The sequence below is a fragment of the Myotis daubentonii genome, chromosome 7 (genome assembly GCF_963259705.1).
Source record: "Myotis daubentonii chromosome 7, mMyoDau2.1, whole genome shotgun sequence".
In the NCBI taxonomy this organism is placed as follows: Eukaryota; Metazoa; Chordata; class Mammalia; order Chiroptera; family Vespertilionidae; genus Myotis; species Myotis daubentonii.
Genome location: NC_081846.1, coordinates 38,581,190 through 38,601,705, shown reverse-complemented (window position 1 = coordinate 38,601,705; position 20,516 = coordinate 38,581,190). Strand labels below are relative to the sequence as shown.

General features: G+C 38.3%; 1 protein-coding gene and 1 long non-coding RNA gene across 7 annotated transcripts in view; both read left to right on the top strand.

Annotated features, from left to right (window-relative positions):
- The window catches only part of LOC132238463 (uncharacterized), a 98,058-nt gene extending 97,750 nt beyond the window's left edge, over nucleotides 1–308 (top strand). For both annotated transcript variants that reach the window (XR_009453795.1, XR_009453794.1), the window contains one exon: nucleotides 7–308. This is a non-coding gene — a long non-coding RNA (uncharacterized LOC132238463). The remainder of the gene's footprint in view (nucleotides 1–6) is intronic.
- Nucleotides 309–482: 174 nt separating this feature from the next.
- The window catches only part of ITPRID2 (ITPR interacting domain containing 2), a 37,556-nt gene continuing 17,522 nt past the window's right edge, over nucleotides 483–20,516 (top strand). For 2 of the 5 annotated variants that reach the window (XM_059703929.1, XM_059703928.1), the window contains exons 1-9: nucleotides 483–874; nucleotides 1,244–1,289; nucleotides 4,462–4,511; nucleotides 5,272–5,328; nucleotides 8,039–8,078; nucleotides 8,175–8,273; nucleotides 9,264–9,472; nucleotides 10,335–11,038; nucleotides 17,461–17,533. In XM_059703929.1, coding sequence (XP_059559912.1) covers nucleotides 664–874; nucleotides 1,244–1,289; nucleotides 4,462–4,511; nucleotides 5,272–5,328; nucleotides 8,039–8,078; nucleotides 8,175–8,273; nucleotides 9,264–9,472; nucleotides 10,335–11,038; nucleotides 17,461–17,533 — 1,489 coding nt within the window. In that variant the 5' untranslated portion in view covers nucleotides 483–663. The remainder of the gene's footprint in view (nucleotides 875–1,243; nucleotides 1,290–4,461; nucleotides 4,512–5,271; nucleotides 5,329–8,038; nucleotides 8,079–8,174; nucleotides 8,274–9,263; nucleotides 9,473–10,334; nucleotides 11,039–17,460; nucleotides 17,534–20,516) is intronic. The other 3 variants (XM_059703927.1, XM_059703926.1, XM_059703930.1) reach the window with 3 other exon arrangements.

The following is a 20,516-nucleotide window of genomic DNA, read 5'->3' as shown; positions in this document are numbered from 1 at the left end:
TTGCAGAGTCGCCGGGACACCGTTCTTGGGTCTCCCCGGGGAACTTGCTGCGGGCCGAGCAGACGCCTGTTTGACGCGGTGAGCAGTCCTCTGAGCGAGACCTCGTTGCCGCCTTTTCCCGCTCTGAATGGAGACAAAGTTGCGGGGAAGAAAACACTAACAAACGAGCAAACCCATCTGGCCCACTCGGCGGGCGGCGGGGCCAGCCTCGCGCTCCCGCCGCGCCCCGCCCCGCCCCGAGCGCCCCCGGCCGGAAGGGGGCGTGGGACGCCGGCGAGGGAGGGGCGCGCTGACGCCGGCGGCCGGGAGGCGGGAGGCGGGAGGCGGGGGCGGGAGGCGGGAGGCGGGAGGCGGGGGCCGGGGGCGGGACCTGGGAAAGGGGCCTGGCCGGCGCTCGGCTCCCGGCGGCGCACGTTCGGGCCACTCGCGCTCCCGCGCCCGCCGACTTCATGTGAAGCGCCGGCCCTCCGCCTCCTCCCTCCCCTTCCTTCCCTCCCTCCCTCCCATCCCCTCCTCCTCCTACTCCTCCTCCTTCTCCTCCTCCGGCGCCCTCTGCCCGGGGCCCCCAGCCCGGCCGGGCGCTGACAGCAGGGGCGGGGGTCTCCGCCGCCGCCTGGTCTCGCGCAGGCTCCGGGCTGGGGCGCGGGAGCCCCCGGGGCGGCCATGGACCGGCCCCTGGTGGCGTCGGCGGAGGCGGAGGAGGAACTGGAGTGGCAAGTGGCGAGTCGCCGGAGGAAGGCCTGGGCCAAGTGCCGCGGGTCCTGGCAGGCGTCGGAGACGGAGGACCTGTCCACAGAAGCGACGACGCAGGACGAGGACGAGGACGACGAGGAGGACCTCCCGGGCGCGAAGCTGCCGGCGGCCGCGGGGAGAGGTCGGTGCGCCCCGCGGGCGGCGGCGGGGGGCGCGGGGCGATGCGGGCTGGCGGCGGGGGGGGGGGGGGGTCTCGTGCGCCCCGGGCGACGGCGGTGAGCGGTGGACGATCCTCCCGGGCTGGAGAGGCCGAGGGGAGAGGAGGCGCTCCCGACCTTTAAACGCGCGCGCTCGGCCGGGCGTCTCCAGCGTCCACCGAGCCCACCCGGTGCCGTCTCGTTTCTCTTCGGAGGGACCCGAGGACTGGTGCCCGGGCTGCACGGTGACCCCAGGACACTTTCCTGCGTGGAAGTGCCCCGGTTCTCCCCGCCGCGGGAGCCCTCCTGCCTGGTGTCGGTGACGAGCTGTCCCTCTCCCCTCTGCCCCGCAGGAAACGTGCCCAACGAGAAGATCGCGATATGGCTCAAGGACTGCCGGTGAGTCCCCGCCGGCGCCGCCGGCCTCGCGGAGGGAGACCCGGGCAGAGGGGACGCCGTCCCTGCGGGTCCCGTGGTCGCTGTAAACTAAACCGGAAAGTGAGCCTGCGGATCGCTTCCTCCTTTAAGCGCTTAGAAATGGAAGCACTGCGACCGCCGGAGACTCGGGGACCGCGTTAGCTCTGCGGTTGTTAGGGCTCGAGCCCCCGTGCGGGATGCTGGTTTAGCATCAGGGATCGCAAACCTGAAACAGACCGCCGTGCCATGCTGTTAGGCCTGCCTCGTGTTTTATTCGAAAGGATTTTCACACGATATTTCATTTTGCTTTTGTTTTGACATCTTTACATCTGGCCCCAAATCATTTCCCTTTCAAATGTGTTTTAGGTGAGTTTTGAAGCTGCACTGCACTCTCTGGGCTTGAATATTTTTGTGCGTGCCCCGATTCTGTTTGGAGAGCTATGAAAGCTAGCCAACTTTCTTCTTGTAATTTACTTCTTGGAAATGCATTTGTCAGATGGCGCTGGAATTCACGGAAGGGAAATAGAGCTTTGAAGGCATTCAGACTGCATAAATCTGTTTAATTACATGTTTTGGCAACTGGTACAAAAATGTTTGATAAAGTACGGAGGAGATGAATCATATTGCAATTAAATCTTATGACAGTGAAATGTGCTTGTTAATTCTTTTTCCCCCCCAATTTATTGCTACTTATAATATCGCCAGTGAAGAATGTTGCTTTTTAAGATGTTTGTTTCTGCACGTATTCCCCCTCCCCCAGACATTTGGGGCTTTTCTTAATCTTGTGTTCAAGTACCAGAGTTTGGGAAGTGGTTTTTGGGGAGGGAGAAGTGATTCTCATATATGTCAGTTTATAGATAAAATATTGGCCACTAGACTATTGATGTCCTACTTTGATGAATTGCCTGGAGCCTTCCTGAGCACTTTATTACAGATCTCCTTAACCTTTACTGGGGGTGTCATAGACCCTTCTGAAATATGATAAAATACGTGAAACCTTTCTCTAAAGAGACACCAACAAAATGTTTAAGAGCAAGAGAAGAATCACATCTTTACTTTATGAAGTAAAGGAATTAAGTTTGTATAAGATTATATCAAGTATGGGGTAGATCTCCTTGATTATATCAAGTAGGTAGTAAACAGGTGCATCTTGTAAGATAAATGCAATAAGCACATGTTAGTGTTCAGCAGGGTGCATCGTGTCTGACCATTTGCGAACTTTTATTGCTAATCTCGATGAACGTGGGCAGATTCTGTAGGCTGCCACTCCTTTGCTTCTTTTTCTTCTCTGCAGTCGCACCTGTTCTGTTCAAAAGTGGCATTCACCTGTATCTGGGAGAGGTAGAACAGGCCTTTTACTGTTGGCTTTATTATCACAGATTTGACTTCTAGGATAGATGCAACTGTATTTTTTTTTTTTGTAACAATTTAGGTTCCTTCCCAGAGTTGAGCATCTAGCTACTTTGTACATTATAAACAAATTATCTGAAGGCAGCACTTTTTTTCCTCAATAAGTTCTCAAATAGTCATTGTTTTCTTATTTCTCTCCATATCCTGAGTAAAAATGCCGCATTGTGTTTTCTTAAAGTAAATATTTAATTTGATAACCATTTATTTTACTTTATTTTATTTTTGGCTAAGTGGAAACAAATTGCTTGGATTACCACCTAAGACAGGACAGAGTTTTTGATAGAATTTGGAAGAGAGCAATTATAAGAGAGACTTGTGTTTGAAGGAGAATGCCAGTTATCTTCTGCTTATTTGACACTTTGTGTCAGTGCACAGACCAGTGGATACATCTGCACAAGGAGTAATAGTGTTTTGTCCTAAGAAAGGAGCCATTGAAAAGAATGACCTTTTTTATGGCATAAATTAGAGTTTTACTAAAATATACGCAACTGCCCTGGCTGGTTTGGCTCTGTGGATAGAGCGTCGGCCTGCGGACTGAAGAGGCCCAGGTTCGATTCCGGCCAAGGGCACATGCCTGGGTTGTGGGCTCAATCCCCAGTAGGTGATGTGCAGGAGGCAGCTGATCGATGATTCTCTCTCATCATTGATGTTTCTATCTCTCTCTCCCTCTCCCTTCCTCTCTGAAATCAATTAAAATAAATTAAAAAAAAATAAAACATATGCAACAACTTAGCTCGAAGGTTTTATTAGTATCTATGGTAGTTTATGATTCTTTTACTAAAAAAATCACAAAAAGCACAAATTTACTAAAAAAAAAATCACTAATTTCCAAAGAGCTTCCTTTGCTATATATTTGTTTGCAGAAAATCAATGTTTAATCGGCATTTCAATAACATTTATTTGAAACTGATATTTTTATGTTGATACTACATCTGAGGGAATTTTTAACAGGTATAAATTGTTATGAAAGTAGAACTTTCAAACTAAAACAATCTGTTTCTTTAACATAGTTTTGAGAAAGAAGTGGAAAACTTTTTTGCATTGAAAAAGAGATTTCTAAGTTATCTGTGACCTACAAGAATGTGAAAGGATTTTAGTAATGGCTAGTTCTTGATTCTCAAGCCGACTTTTTAGTAATTTTCTTTTCAGAGTTAAATGAAGACTACGTGTACTTTTTTTTAGTTTAAAAGCAGAAAATAAATCTCCAGCCTCTTCATTTATATCAATAAAGATAGTAGTTGGGATAAAGGAGGTGCCCAGTGCTCTAAAATGCTAGTAATAGGTTTAACAGATAAGGTTTAAGATAACTCTTGAGCCTTATTTCTAACTAGTCTCTGACTTTTAATTTTATCGAGATAATGATTTGCTTTCTTTTAATTCTGTTTCCTGTTTCTAGGGAGCAGACTGAGGGAAGCAGACATTTTCTTAATTCCTACTGTCATTCTCTCTGTTTCTGTAAAGAAAGTGCCAGTTCATATCATTTATAATTGCCATTCTTGCTCTTAATTGCTGGCAGATCAGACGTGTGCTTAAATCATTCCTGGTAAACTGACTTGACAGAGGTATTTGCTTAGTTCGTAGCCTATTACTTATGTAATCCACTTGCATTCCTTGTGTGTTTGGGAGGAGAGTTACACTGTGATTAGAAGCTTGCTTAGCTATAACCCAGTAAGCATGAGGCTTGCAGTGACAGCTCTCCAGACAGCTTTTCAAGACTAAGGTTTATATGTTTGTGTGGTTTCAGTACCCCTTTGGGAGCCTCACTGGATGAGCAGAACAGTAGTACGCTGAAAGGTAAGAAAAAGTTGCCTTTCTAAATCTGTTCTTTTCGAGGGTCCTGCTTCATTTGTACTGTAAGTGGAAATATATCTTGTTAATAAACTTTTAAAAGGTGGTGAGCTTAAGCAAATTACCAAACATTTCTATAACGTGAAACTCATATTTTTATTGTCCAGATAAAGATATACTAATCAAGTATATCTTTATTCTTGATGTATGTGAACGTAAGGAAAACATATATTGTGTGAGGTAGATCAGCCTTAGTGCAGCATTTCTTTGCTTACATTAACTGAAATGGCCACACCTGAAATTTTACCACCTTTGCAAGACAGAATTTTAAAGTTCAAAGTACGACAAGAATGTGCAGGTAGTGGCAAGGCATATAAGAAACATTTACAGTATTCGGAAAATCTAGCTTGAGCTCCTGATTTAATATGAGGGGTGTGTGAAAGGAATGATTGCTCCAAGATCCGGTTTCCCATGAAAACCTTAGGTAAGATACATTATCTATTTGAATATCTAAAAGGCATATAAGTATTAAATAGCCTGTACGTTGGCTTCTAAGAACTTCACCTGCCTGCAAATCATGGTTTCTTTATGATAAAGTTTTACTTATTGAAATTATATAATCAATAATTTTTGAGGGCATTCAGGTCTGAAACACTTTACTGTATCATACCTTTTGCTTGGTCAGTTTGGTTTACTAAGACAGTGATTTTACATGGGGCTCAGGAGGAACAGAACAGTAGAATGAATCTTCTAATGTTTCTTTCAGGTGCGCTGGTGAGAAATGGAGGAAGTTTTGAAGATGATTTGTCACTTGGAGCTGAAGGTACGTTTGTATGTATTTTCACATAGTTTTTAAAATAACAAAACAAAGGAGAGCAAGTTGATTGCTTTCAGATCCTCAGAGCTAAACTTTAAAGGTGTTGAAAATGGCTCAGACACATTTTATAGGACCTTTTATATGTTAATAATCTAGTCAGAGCATATATGATACATACAAGAATGCCTCTGAAAACCTTTGTGAAATGTCCATGTGTCTTCTTTGGACTTAAATGCTTAAATGAACTGTTTGGAGGCAAATAATGGTGATATAACTGGGGAGGAATTGTCCTGCAGAAGGAAGGAAACTTAAATATGTGAGAAAACTAAATTGAAGCGAATTTATTTTTAGTATGAGGTAGCCTTATGTCAGTCTTCCAGCTGCAGTATGTCTTTCTTTGCATTCAAGTGTTTTCTGTCTTTCCCTTTCCTCTTTTTTCAGATTTTAGGAGATTAAAGGATAAATAACTTCATCCTTTGCCAAAATTTTATTAGAAACAATTATACTGATATCTATTCCACACTGCAGTAGCATTTTAAGTGTATTGTGCTATGCTTAAATTTTCACAGATTATATAATCTTTTCCTGTGAGTTGATAAATCTTTCCATAATGTAAAATTAAGAATTTTTTTATTATTTTACTGTGTTTTTTTAAGATTATTGGTAGCTGTATAGTTGGTTTACTAATACAGTATGCTTTTTATAATAAAAGAATTAAGAATTTTATTAAATGTTTAAAAATTATAATTTGATTAATAGTGAATTTTCTCCACTGAATTTAATATCCTTGATCTTGCTGTTTTAAATCAATCTGTATGATGTAGAACCTTCTACTAAATATTGAAAAGTCTAGAATAAATTATTACCACTCAATATGCTTTCAAGGGATAAACTCTATGTAGGAACTTAAACTTATTGCTTTCCAATCACTACAGTTGAAAATGTTGTCAGCCCATTTTTAAATGCCTTTCAGTATTATTGTAAATAATGCTTGGTATTTGTCTTAGTAGTTTCTTCAAAATATGGGATTATTTTTTAAGATTTTATGTTTTTAGAGCAATTTCAGGTTCACAAAAATATTGAGGGGAAGGTACAGAGATTTCCCATGTATTTCTGTTCCTGTTATGTATAGTTTCCCCCATTATAAACATCCCCCACCACAGGGGTACATTTGTTGCAATTGATGAACCTACAATGAAGCATCATAATAACCCAAAGTGCATAGTTCACCTTAGGATTCACTCTTGGTCTTTTGTTCATTCTATGGGCTTGGACAAATGTATAATTACATATAGCTATCACTGTAATATCATATAGCATATTTTCACTGCCCTAAAAATCCTATCTGCTCTGCCTGTTCATCCATATTAAATGATTTCATGGGAAACCAGACCCTAAAAGAGTGTCCCAGAAAAGAGTGGAGTTATGCCCTGGCGGGTGTTGCTCAGTGATTAGAGCATTGGCCACAGCTCTGAAGGGTCTCTGGTTCAATTCCCAGTCAAGGGCATGTACCTGGGTTTCAGGTTTGCTCCCTGCCCCCTGTGGGGTGCATGTGGGAGGCAACCAGTTGATGTCTTTCTATGTCTCTCTCCCTCCCTCCCCCCTCCCTTCTCCCCCCTCCTTCACTTCCACTCTCTCTCTGAAAAGCAATGGAAAATTTATCCTCAGGTGAGCCCAGCTGATGTGCCTCAGTGATTGGGCATTGACCTGTGAACCAGGAGGTCACCATTCAATTCCTGGTCAGGGTACATGCCTGGGTTTTGCCTTGATCCCCAGTAGGAGGCGTGCACAAGGCAGCCAATCAATGATTCTTTCTCATCATTGATGTTTCTAACTCTCCCTCTCACTTCCTCTCCGCAATCAGTAAAGATATATTTTAAAAAATATCCTCAGGTGATGATTAAAAAAAATTAAAAAAGAAAAAAAGGAAAGAGTGGAGTTATGTTGTTTTACTGAAAATTATTTCAAATTTATTTTCATTCATTCAGTAAATATTGAGTCACTATGTGTTAATGTACAAAGAAACAAGAATTTACTATGACTTTGCAGATCAGAAATGAAAAAAATAAATGGGGTATACTGGAATAGATGTTTTAAATTAATTTCATTCTTTATGTTTGTCTAAAAAAAGTTAAATGCAGTAAATTTAACTTACTCTAAACTTAACAGTAAAGACATTTATCTGTTTAGGACTTGTAAGTCTGGGATAAACTTGAAAGGCAATTTTAAAAAGAAAACTTACATTGAAATGAGTAGAAATTTTCCAAGTATGTACATTAAAAAGTGGTTGTAACTGGAGTTTCCAGCCTTAAAAAAATCACAGTAGAAATTGATGCATAATGTTGTCATGCTTATATAAATAATGCGGAATCATGTTTTTGTTTTAAGATATTCTTTATTAACAGCTTTTAAATTTAATAATTAAAATTGCATATACCACATATGCTGTATATCTTCTTACCACTTATTTCTAAATTGTTAAAGAAGTTTAATTGGTTATCTATATATCTTTTTATTTTAAACATTCAGTAGATGTAGTTTTAAATTGCTAACTCACACACAAAAAAACAACCTCCAAAAGCTACTGGTTCTGTTTTTACTGATCTGGCATATTAAGCATTTATCAATAATATTGTGGCTAATTTGCTAATTTTGCATCATAGTAGTTACTGTCCTACTAACAATTGTACTTCACATTTATTCTTTTTACCTGTAGCCAACCAACTCCATGAAACTGATGCTCAAATTGAAAACAGGTATGTAACTGTGTTTGTTTTCTTCTTTTTTAAAAATGAGGGACATTTAGGAAAATAAGATTTTATATAATCTATTTATTTTATTTTATTTTATAGCAGTAATATCTTGGCCAAAGAGAGAAGACTACAGTTTCATCAAAAAGGGAGAAGTATGAATTCCACTGGATCTGGAAAAAGTAGTGGGACAGTCTCAAGGTAACTTATTATGAAATTATGCTGCAATTACTTTGTGCTGTAGAGGACCTTCTCTTGCCACTTTTTCAAACTTGGATTTGGTGTCATAGTATGAAATTGAAAGGAATCCGAAGTGTTTCGTGGTTCAGCATGACTGACAGGAGCAGGTGCTTTTCTAAAAAATTAAGAGAAATAAAGAGCAACAACTACGTTTATAGTGCTGTTGGAATTTGTTAATAAGTATTTTGAACCCTATCAGCAACTTGAAAGAGGAACTACGTAGTGGAGTAACTTCTGCTTCCAAAATTCTTCCTTCTGTTAGGGTCTTGAGTTACTCTGACATAGAAATCAGAACAAACCTTTCTAATTTAAAGCTTGATATTTAAGCATAGGTTTTTCTTCCTACTAAACTAAAGATTATTATTGAGAGAGACAGGATAATAAATGTTCAGTTCCCAGTGAATTAGAGTAAGAAGTTGCCTTTGTGTAACCCATACTCACCTTACTCCTCCTACTTCCTGAATGGAAGTGGTTGGGAAAAGTTGAAAGTAAGCTCCTCCTTCTCTTTCCTGAGATCAGGTTGTTACCTGTGCTGCCTCTTAGAGGAGAGCCAAAAGATGGGAGAGAAGCTCAAGTTCTACCAGATGTCACTTGGTACCAGAGTTCTACCAACTTCCTAGTGTGTTTTCCCTTTTCATTTTGTTTTAGCTGCCTTACTGGGAATTTCTTAAAATGACAAAAAAAATAAGGTGAGAAATCACTAGAGAATCTCTGAGTGTCTTCTTAGGGGTTAACTCTTTTCCCAATGCTGACAGCTTGAGAGAGTGGACATTTTCTAAGGGTTATCACATTTAAGACATGGTGTAGAAAGATACTGAAATAAATAATGGTTTAAAGCTGTAGAAAAAGGTTTTTTTCATAGGAGAGCAGGAATATGAATTTATTTATAATGTAATATGGACTGTAAACTTATTTTATATCTCGGTATTTCTTTTTTTTCCTGTTTTGTAGTGTTTCAGAATTGTTGGAACTTTATGAGGAAGATCCTGAAGAAATTCTTTATAATCTTGGATTTGGACGAGATGAACCGGATATTGCATCTAAAATTCCTCCCAGATTTTTCAGTTCATCATCGTTTGCCAGAGGAATAGATATTAAAGTATTTTTGAGTGCTCAAATGCAACGGATGGAAGTAGAAAACCCAAATTATGCTTTAACAAGTAAGGTTTTTAAATATTAGTGTATTATTTTCAAAATTAGAGCATTTATAGCAAGATGGCCTTATTTTCAAAGCCTTACTGATTTCTAGGAATAGCACTGGAGATTTAATTATTGAGGTTAACACAATAGCTATTTTACTTATTTGAAAATTTTATTCTATTTATAGAAGTTAATTTACCTAGTACCCCCCCGAATTCTTGACTTAAGTGTTACCTTACAGAGTGACACATGCTACCTTGTGGAGCAGAACCTTAGACTTACACCTGTCTCCAGAAGGCTTTGTTCAGGAAGGAAAGAAGTAGGGGAGGGGCCTTGTTACTATTAAGTGAAGTCAATTTCAGGTGCTTTTTCTGTAAGTCTAAAAAAGCATGGCGAATTTAGTAATTTTTATTCATATTATACCTTTGTTTACTTTTCTCTGTTGGCCAAAAGTTCCAAAAGAGGATCTCTAGGTAGTCCTTGGATTAGCTTTACGAGATCTATAAATCCACCCCTCCCTCCCCAATTATGTACACTTTATTAGGAGAACATATTGAAGAGTCTTAGTGGAGTCCAAGACCTAAAAACAGAATCATAGCTTTAGATCAATACCTAGTCCTTTCTGTGTTATGTGGTGTTATGCTTTGTGCTTCTGATTTTCAAAACTAAATTCTAGTGCTTAGAGTGAAAAATGTCCACAGTAGATGTAGAAAAGTTTTAAGTATTCGGTAAGAGGAAAAATCTGGTTTCATGATCTTTCTGATCTAAGTGCAGTTATTGGAATTCTGAACAATAGTAATGGTTTAATATGTAGGCATATATATATGAAAGACAGACATAAATAAATAGATAAATAAATAACACTTTTTTTTCTTTTTGTAGGTCGTTTTCGTCAAATTGAAGTGCTTACTACTGTGGCCAACGCATTTTCTTCTTTGTATTCCCAAGTCTCCGGGACTCCTCTGCAGAGAATTGGAAGTATGGCCTCAGTAGCCTCTAGCAAGGAGACAGACTCTCCTCCACCGTTAACCCGAAGTAACACTGCAAATCGCTTAATGAAAACACTATCAAAACTGAATTTATGTGTTGATAAAACAGAGAAAGGAGAAGGTAGTACTCCTTCCCCAGCAACTGAAAAAGGAAAGATTCTGAATGTTTCTGCGAGTGAAGACAGTGGCAGTAAAAATGATCCAAAGTCTCAAAAAATTGTAAAGAAGAAAGACTCATCTTACATGTTGGCTACAGTTAAAGAAGAAGTATCAGTTAGTACATCAACTATTATGGAGAATGCTGACATTGATGATAGACTTTCTGATGAAGCAAACAGTAATTTTAACCAAGAAAGTGAAAGTGAACAAAGTAAAGAAACACAAAGTCATGGTAAACTGGGTGAGGAATCTGGTATTATAGGATCCGATTTAGGTAGTGATTTCAGCATGGCCTGCCACAGCGAGCTGGAAGGGTGCAGTGAGTTGAAAAATGTCCACGTGTCCACAGCTGAAAAAGAGCCATGTGCCCCGCTGCCGATCCCATCCATAAGAAGTATAATGGTACAACAGCAGAAGGACTCCTTCGAAATGGAAGAGGTAGGTAAAACGTTACTAAGACCTTTTCAAAGAGTAAGTTAGGGAAAAAAAGTGCCAAAAATGGCTTTAAAATGAAAGGTGGCTAATGGACTTAGACTAGAAAAAAATCCCAATTTTGTCTTTCCAGGTTTTTTGTTTTGTGTTTCTCAAACCAGAAGTAATCACAGGAATATGTGAAGTCAAGGTCATAGTGCAGCTTATCAGCTCCTCTGGATCCTCTGTGGTCCACTGCTGATATAATACTTGAACTTGAACCCACTTTCTCTCAGGTTGAGATTTTGATGCCCTGAGAAAGTCCTGAGAGAATATTCATATTCAAGTTCATATTGCATAATAGTTAAAAACTCAGGCTATGAAATCAGACAGGCTTGAGTTCTGTCTCTGCCACCGAATTGCTGTGTGCTTTGGGTCAAGCTTTTGTATCTCAGTGGATAAGTTAAGTGTGAAGAAGACTGAGGATAGGTTTGATATGGTTCTGGAAAGAACAGAAAGATAGGTACTTGAAGGGGAGGATAGGGAACCTCAGGAAGGGTTGAAAGGCCACTGAAGGGGATTTCTGCAAGTCCAGAAGAGCAGGGTTTGATTACTTCTTTCTTTTACCTAGTGATAGTCCTGCTAGTGTATATAAATTTTGAATTGGACAAGGTAAGAATAATAATTTTGATGAGGTTCATATAACACTGCTTTTGAATAGTGGGAGCTGATAGGAGTTGAAGCTATATAGCTTGTGGCAGGAAACGCCTTCATCAAGCACCTACCCTACCTTGTGTCAGGCACTGTACTAGGCCCTTGAAGTACTTTTCTCTCTCAGCCTGGGGGGCAGGCAGTGATGGTCTCATTTTACATAGGAGCACATATGTACTGCTGAGGAGTTGTGGCTATAAATTATGTGCAACTTTTCTTTTTGAAATTTATCACAGAATAGCTTTAGTTATAGGTCACAGTAGTTTTAGAATCATGTCATTATATTAGGGAATTGGAAAATGGGATAATTGATTTTGCCCATAAATGGCCTGTTAGGTGAGTGTATATCTCTCACTTGCAAAGGTTTTCCACTTATTGCAAAATTTGGATTGTTGATATAGCTATTTACCTCTTTGTGGTCTTTGAATGTATCTTTTAATACTTTAATTTCAACTAAAAAGTGAAAAAAACAACAACACAGCAGCCCTTTGAAATATTTTATGTTTTTTTGGGTAAGCTTCTTTTCATCTTTTATATATGTTCATATTTATACTCTTTACTTCTTAGTATATTTCTTATTATAATGAATTTGGAAAATGACTGCTTTAATTAAAGCTCCTATTTTTTTCATTTTGTTGTTCAATTTCTTTTTTGACTTTCTTGTGACCAAAACTTGTCCAAGCACTCATAATTAAAGTGTAACTTCTTGCCTTCCAGTAGGGCCCTCTCTGTGACAATCAGATATGATAGGTGTCTTGTTTTAATACAATAGCAGAGTATAAAAACTTAAACAGATCATGTTAGATTCTTGAAAATCGCTTATCAGTGATTCAGATGTGATGACACTTTCATATGCTATTTTTTAATTTCTAGAATTCCTGAATTCTAAGCTATAGTTTTAGAAAAATTATTGATACCATACACATAAAAGGTCTTTAAAATGTTTATAAAGTGCTAGCTAGATGTACTTTGTCCCCAAGTTAACATATAACGGATAGACTGGGCTTTTTTTTGCTCCCTCTGCTGGCAAAAAACACTTAATGAAAAGAAGTTAATGTGACATTGAACTTTTTTTTGAAGTACAAGTTTATAGGCGTTAGTGTTAAAGAATAGTGGAGTATTTTTTGTTTCTTTAAAAAAAGAAAGACTACATGGTCAATCATAGCTACACTGTAAATATGGGGAATTTAAAAATTGATGAATCCTTCTTCAGATATATATGAAATGTGGATAAAAAGCTCCTAGAAATGTTTTAATCTCTTTGGGAACTTTAAAGAGAGTTTGTAGAACAATGGATAAAGAAGGGAAATAATGTGTTTCTTTAATTTCCTCCCCTCCCAAGTATGATTTGAATCATACTGACAAATAGAGAACAGTCTTATTGAGGCAAACTTTTAGATCCCATTCAAAGTGTTACTATTTTTCTTTTGGATTCCTTTCCCTTGAGGTTTGATTCATATTGGGAAATTTCTTCCTGTAAAAACAGGGAATAAATATAAGTCAGAGCGCGCACTCTCTTCCTCAGTAAGCCAGTTTCCAGACAGTCACTGCCTGCCAGCTGCTTCTGAGCTAGGTAGGAGAAAATGCTGCAGACGCGGCTCTGTGCCTGAAGCCTCCTGATCACTTTGAGGCAGAAGGTAAGATCTGACAGTCACCAGGAGCAAAGAGAGGAAATATTTAATTGTCAACAATTAAGTAGATGACAAGAATGACCCTAGCCTTGGAGAATGAAAGTGACTGTTTCTTATGTTAAAAAAGGAAGGAAAAAAAGCCAGACTATTTTAAATTAAAAGTCAGCCTACCTTACAAAAAATGTCTAACATGTTTCAGTGTGTTTAAAAGTTGTAAAATCTACTCTTGAGTTTTGTAATTCTTAATGACTTGCCCGGATAATTCTGTGGTTTTGAAATGGTTTATTTTGAATAAACACATCATGGTAACTCTCTACAACCATAGGTTGCTAGTATCAATGATTCTCAGTAAAACCAAAATGATTTTACTCATTAAGCAATTATTCTTGTAGGTGTAAGAATTTTGCTGAGTAAGTTGGCAAAAGGATCCTGACTTTAATAGTAAAACTTTGTCATACATGTGAGAGGAAGGAGGACTTTTATCTGTACATTTTTGTAAATAGATTGTTCTGTGTCTTCTCACTCTACAAATGAATTTACATTCAAATGCAGATATTAGAGGAAGTATATATACATAATTTTTAAGCTACCCGAGTTTTACTAAGTGTTTCTAATCCTGTCTTTACACTGATTGGTGTTTTAACTAATGTACCTCATTTCATTGGGTCCTCGATTAACATAGTTTTATTTAACATCGTTTTGCTATAACATTGATGAGGAGCCACGGGAATCTAACTTGTTTGGATCACCTAGCCTGTGGTACATTGGCTTTTGTTATACACTGTTTTGCTTTAAGTAGCAAAACCTAGCCACAATGTTAAGTGGTTCTGGCCTTTTATTATGTTTATTGGCCTCAGTTAATCCCAAATCAGTCAGATACACAGTTAAGTTGTCCCTATGACCTTTCAGATTGAACTGTATGTGTTTTAAAGGCAAGTATTATCTTCAAAATACATATTGTCTGCAATAGAATATGAGCTCTGATACATGACGTAATGAACCAATGTCTGTTACCTCATAGCCTACTTAACCACTGTTTTGTTATGTTGTTTATCTAAAAGAGCAAGTTAGCTTTTTTTTTTTTTAAAAAAAGTATTTACCTAACAGTAAAAGTAAACCATATATATATATATATATGTATGTGTGTTTTTAAAACTTGAAAGTTTTTTTTTAAGGTATAAATTTGCAACTAATTATAGAATCATAGGTTAGTAGAGAATGAGTTAGTTCTGTGAATCATTTTCCCTTTACAGGTGAGGAAGTGTTTTCCCCTCCCTAACATTTGATATTGCTTGATAGCAGTGGCTCTCCATCATCTTTCTGAGGGTAGTTATGTTCCCTTTGATATCAGCATCTCACTGAAGGGAGGGACAAGGGGGTATCAGTATAGGGAATTCCTGGAGGGTGGAAGAGAGAGAGAGATCTAGTCTAATCTTTCCCACTTTACTGTTTCAAAATACTTACAATCACATTTGATCATCCTAAGGACCTGTGAGGTAGGAGTTTCAGTGTTTATTTTTCAGTTAAGAAAACTGAGGTGATTATCACAGACACTGGACAAGAACTCATGTCATTGGATGCACAGCCCCATACTACTTGTTTGGAAAAATAATGTTTTCCTTTGATTTTTTAAAAAAATATATCATTAAAAATTAGGTAGAATTGTAATTTCTAAAGCTCCAGGTTTCACTTTTCTTTTTTAAAAAACTGCCATACAGGTCTTTTTAAACCTTAGAGGAAGGGTTATTTGAGATAGAACATTCCACATATTGCTGCTCTATAAAACATAATGCAATAGTATCGTACCTAAGAGATATATGTGATAGATATTAAAAAAAAATCTGCCACAGTAGCAGGACATTGATTCAAAAGGTATGGTCTTTGTTTTATTAAACATTTTTAAAATGAAGTAATGAGTTAACTTCATTTTATGTATGGGTTACTTTTAAAGCTGTTTTATAATCTCAAAACACTGAGACCAAGTTATTTTGTCATTTTGGTTTAGTGGGGGCCTTAGTTTTTTGGGTGTTTTTTTGGTAATTTTTATCATAAAAAGTTTCAAGTTTACCCAAAGATTAGAGAAAATAGTGTAATGAACATCCACTATCTGTCACTCAGTTCAGTTATCATTATTGAGCTGTAGTTAATTCAACGAAAGGCAGCCTGTAGCAAATGACCAGAATTCTACCTGGAATTGAAACCATTGAATAGGAAAAATCATGCCACATAAATCTAAATTCTGTGTGTCATAGTTTTCTGTGGTGCAAACCATCTGGCATATGACTGCTTTCCTTCGCATACCTTTGACTAGTAATAAAACATAATAAGCTATGAAATTCAGCCATTATCACTAGTGTGTCTGTTCCTGCCTTCAACAAAGAGATTGATGATTTTGCTAAATTGGCAAAAGGATCCTGACTTTAATAGTTTCATTAGTAAAAATACGACCTTCAGAACTTTTTTTCTGTAAGGGCCTTTTTCTTTCAATCAGTTTACAGGGTTTGTGGTGAAGGGAGAGAGGGAGTTAGATGATCGATTGACCAATTTTTGCCAGGCGAAGCTTCTTGAAGAATAGTATGCTGAGGATACATATTCATTAAAGTCATATTGTTTTGTGACTAATTTTATAAATCTAGGGGACATAATATTCTATATTAAAAATGAGCTTATAATTTTATTGAGAGCTTATAATTTGTCTCATTTTAGTGTACATAAATTGAGATTCCTAGAATATAATTAAAGAGACATTTGCATTTCTTTTATAGTTTCTGGTCTATTTGATATAAAACTCTTTGAAGTAGGGTAGGCTTAAATAGAGACTAATAATAGACCCTTTGTTGATTATAAAAGGAAAATGCATTTTATTTCCTTACACACAAAACAATGGTTTTCCTGTTGAACTTATGTCTGCTGCTTTGAAGAATATTTTATAATGTTTCAATAACAAAGAATAGTAGAAACTGGTTTATACGTGATTTATAGGTGATGGTTTTAAATGGCCAGTGTGCTTTCAGTTTTCAAAAGCGTCATAAACTTGGATTCATGGAACTGTTTAGAACAAAGATAAAACAAATCAGACCAATTTTTAAATTAGTAATAGCATCTTTAACCTTTGGGCTTTTTTTCCTGTTCATCATTCCACTCTGATTCAAATGGAATATTTCTTTTTCTTGAATGGATTCATAGCTTGAAACTACCAGTGTTCTACCTAAAACCTGTTTGCTATTTGCTCTCTGATTTTTTTCAAAATTGAAATCCCACGTGTTTGGCTAGTTTGCCCACATTATTTGGATGTTATTTATTATTTTAAGCACTAATCATTACAGGGTGTAAAGTGTTAGGAATTAGTATTTCCCCCACCAATGGGCCCAATGTTCAATCTTAGTATAGAGTTAGTTATGTTAGAATAGTGGGTGTGGCAAATAAGGAATCTGAAAATTCCTAAATCCTGTAGTTGTGCAGGTGGGGGGGAAAGACGGTGTAAGAGACAACTTTTGTGGGTTTGATACCTTCTTTGGACACTTTTCAGGGAAGATTTATGGTTAAGCATCTTTCAACATTTTAGTTCTGTTATGAAACCTGCTTTTCCACTTAGGACTCCCAAGTTATGTCATAAAAGATCAATTATGTCTGGACAAAGAAGTCTTACACACGAGCAGACTTGATGCCTGAAATTTGTGGGATTTTATATAATTTTGTAATGGGAGCATAATGTGCCATTTTTCAAAGACGCAGGATCTGTACCCGCCTCAGTGGTGTCAGCCATGCCATGGTCTGCTGCAGGGAATCTGTTAGCATTTCTCCTGGCACTGAGCAGTTTGAAGATTAACATTGAGAGAACTTTTTATTATGGATCTATTTTTCATATGATAGCAACTTTTTAAAATGAGGTCGTTTATACATGTAGTCATTTTTCTTTGCTAGTTAAAAACTTACACTCCTATTGTTAACTTGAAAGTAATTTTGAGATAAGATATTGTGCACTTTTTAAATATGTGAACCTTTGGTACCCTTTTAGTTAGGTTGATTTGTTGAATAGATGATTGTTAGGAGGTGTTCTTTGACATAGATTCTTTTAAGTTTTAATTACTTAAAATTCTTCTTTAGGTTCAAAGTACAGAGGGAGAAGTGCCTCATGTTCCAGCCACTTACCAGTTAGGTTTCAATAAGTCGAAAAGAGGTAAGTAGACCAATGTCCACTAGATCCCAAGCACATGACCGAAGTGTTGTCTGTTGGTTTGGAAAAGGGGTTTTGTCTACCAGTATTTGTAGAAGATAATAGTGTAAAACAATAATTAAGAACACAGATATGCATGCTTCATTAATGTTTGGTTATAGGATTTTTTGTATTCTTCTTGAAGACTTTTGTGCTCATAAAGTAATTTTAGTTTGCTTATTCTTCAATGACCTCGTTACACAATTCTGTGCATTTTACATATTTTTCAGTTCTGCATAGGGCTAGGTGGGAAGTGATAGAGCAGCAGATTCAAGCCTACGTTTTTTATGTGGTTATGATTGAAATATACATCTGTATTAGCCCCTCTGGGTTTTCATTATTTAAATGTGGCTCCTATGTCTAATACATGAATATGCCTCTGGCAAGAAAAAACACACAAAAAACCCATCAATGTCTCAGCAGTAGTTAAAGCTAGTTAAATTAAATTCAAACTATGGATCAAAGGTGAGTGCCTGTAGATGTCATTCTTCTCTTGAATTATTAATTATTGACCAAAGGACCTTTGAATCCATTTCTTTCACTTTTCATTTACAACACAAAAAGCGTGTCTGATCTTCTTTAAAGTCACAAAGCTTTTGCGATTTAGAGAAAAAGAGAGAGGAAGTAAAGAAGTTAAAATGACCACTGAAGGTAGGACTGTTTATTTTTAAAACTTGACCCATGCCGAACCACCCTGCTTTTTTTAAGCAAAGATTCATATGTATGTTCCTAGAATAGGAAATTACATGTTTGTTTTCTGATCTCTGAAATGACTTTGTAAGAGATAATTTGCATAGAATTTTTCTTTTATTGCAATATGGTACTAAGAAACAAGAGCTCCACTTACTAGGTTACTATAGTTCTCATTAGACATAGAATGAATTTTACTATTTAATTTTCTTCCTCATGTAAATCCATAATGCATGTACTTCTGAACTATTAGGAAAAGTTCATAGGAATCTTTGTTTTAGATAGGTAGACAAGGGGTACATTGTGTCAGAAGGGCTAATGGTGTCTTTGACCTTTGAGCTTTTTTTCATGTTGGTCATTTCACTCTCATGCCTGTGAAATATTTCTTATTCTTGAATGGCTTCATAAGTAAAACTTAGAGGATTCTACCTAAAACCTGCTTGCTATTTGGTCTCTGATTTGTTCAAGATTGAAATCCCTTATGTTTGGCTGGTTTGCCCACATTACTAGGATGTGGGCAAATTTTATATATTTAAATAAAAACATTATAATTACTTTAAGATCTTCCAAGAGTAAGCTTCCTGTGGTAGGAAAGATGGAATGTGGTTTGTATTCACATCCGGGTTTCTTCCTGTTACTGACATAGGGTCTCTTATTTCTGGTGGCATAAGTAAGAATGTTAACATTTTTATGAGTCACGTTTTTATAAATTAACTAGAGGTCCGGTGCCTGAAATTCATGCATTGGCGGGCAGGAGGGTCCCTCAGCCCAGCCTGCCCCCTCTCACAGTCTGGGAGCCCTCAGGGGATGTCCCACTGACGGCCTCAGTCTGGCCTCCCTCTGTGGGAGGCAACCGGGCTGATCAGGGGAAGGCGCCACCTCCATCACCCCACTGCTACTGCCACTGCTGGCTGCCCCAGCCGCCAAGGTGTTTTCATCAACACGGACTCCAGTCCTTTCACCACGAAAAAATGACAACTTTCTTTAGGCATTTTCAAGGTGTCTCTCTCATAGGATATGACATTTCTTTCTTTTTTTTTTCATCCTCACAGGATATTTTCCCATTGATTTTTAGAGAGCATGGAAGAGAGAGGGAAAGACAGAGAGAAGCATCAATGTGAGAGGCACACTTTAGTTGGTTGCATCCTGCATGAGCCCTGACCTGGGCCCCGGCCAGGGAGGAGCCTGCAACCTAAATACATGCCCGTGATCAGAATCAAACCCAGCCCCCCGTGTGTTCTCTCCGGCTCCAGGGCCAGGCGCGGGCTGCCCTGTCTGTTGTTCTCTCAGCTCTGGGCTGCGCCAGGCCCCTCTTCCTGAGCTGGCCATGACCATTACGGCTTCCCAGCCTAATTTGCATATTACCCCCCCCCCCATATATATATGTGTGTGTGTGTATATATAGTAAAATGGTTTCGTGTGTGCATGAAAGAGGGAGAGAGAACAATATAGTGTTTTAGTCATTTTGAAGATAGCCTATCAAATTTTGATAACGCAAACATGTGAGTATCTTAGATTAATCATAATTGCAGAATTAGAATCACTGGTAATGTATTTATTTTGCAACTTTAGTAAAAATGCATATAATGTCTGTATAAAAATATTTCACACTTTTGCTAATAGGACTTTTGAGATTACAGTGATCTTAAACTCGAATCCAGCCTTGGGATTTACATACTGAAGCCCAGAGAGGCTTAGTGACTCAACTCATGTCACAAGCTAACATTCCATAATTATTTTGAGAGCAGTGCAAAATTTTCCTTAGTACAGAGGAGAAACAATATTTTCTAAAGTCTAGCAGAGTAGGCAGGTGTTCTGTTTTGTTTCTTTATGATACTAGTCAAATACAATGTCCAGATGTTTTGTTCTCACTTTAGTTTGTTCTAACTTCCCAGTTTTTAAATTAGAAATGTCTTATGTCTTCAGTTAGGACAGAAGTCTCTTTCTTTAAAGTTCCACCTTTTTCTTTGGAGACCAGTGCATTTTCTGAAACACAAATGTCTGACTCAGGAACCTAGACTGTGATTTCTAGGTTACAGAATAGTTTTACCTGCATTGCACTGAGTTCCTAAAGTGAGCCTGTAAAATACATAGGATTGTTATTCTGTCTTGCAGAGGAGAGACCTTATTGCTTTCAGAAATAAGCAGGAGCTTGAACCCAGGCCTCTTTGCTCTCCCCTCTGCCCGACACCTGCTCTGAGGGCTGAGCAGTCTGCACTCTGACCTGACCTGTGTGGACTCAGGCTGACCACGGAGA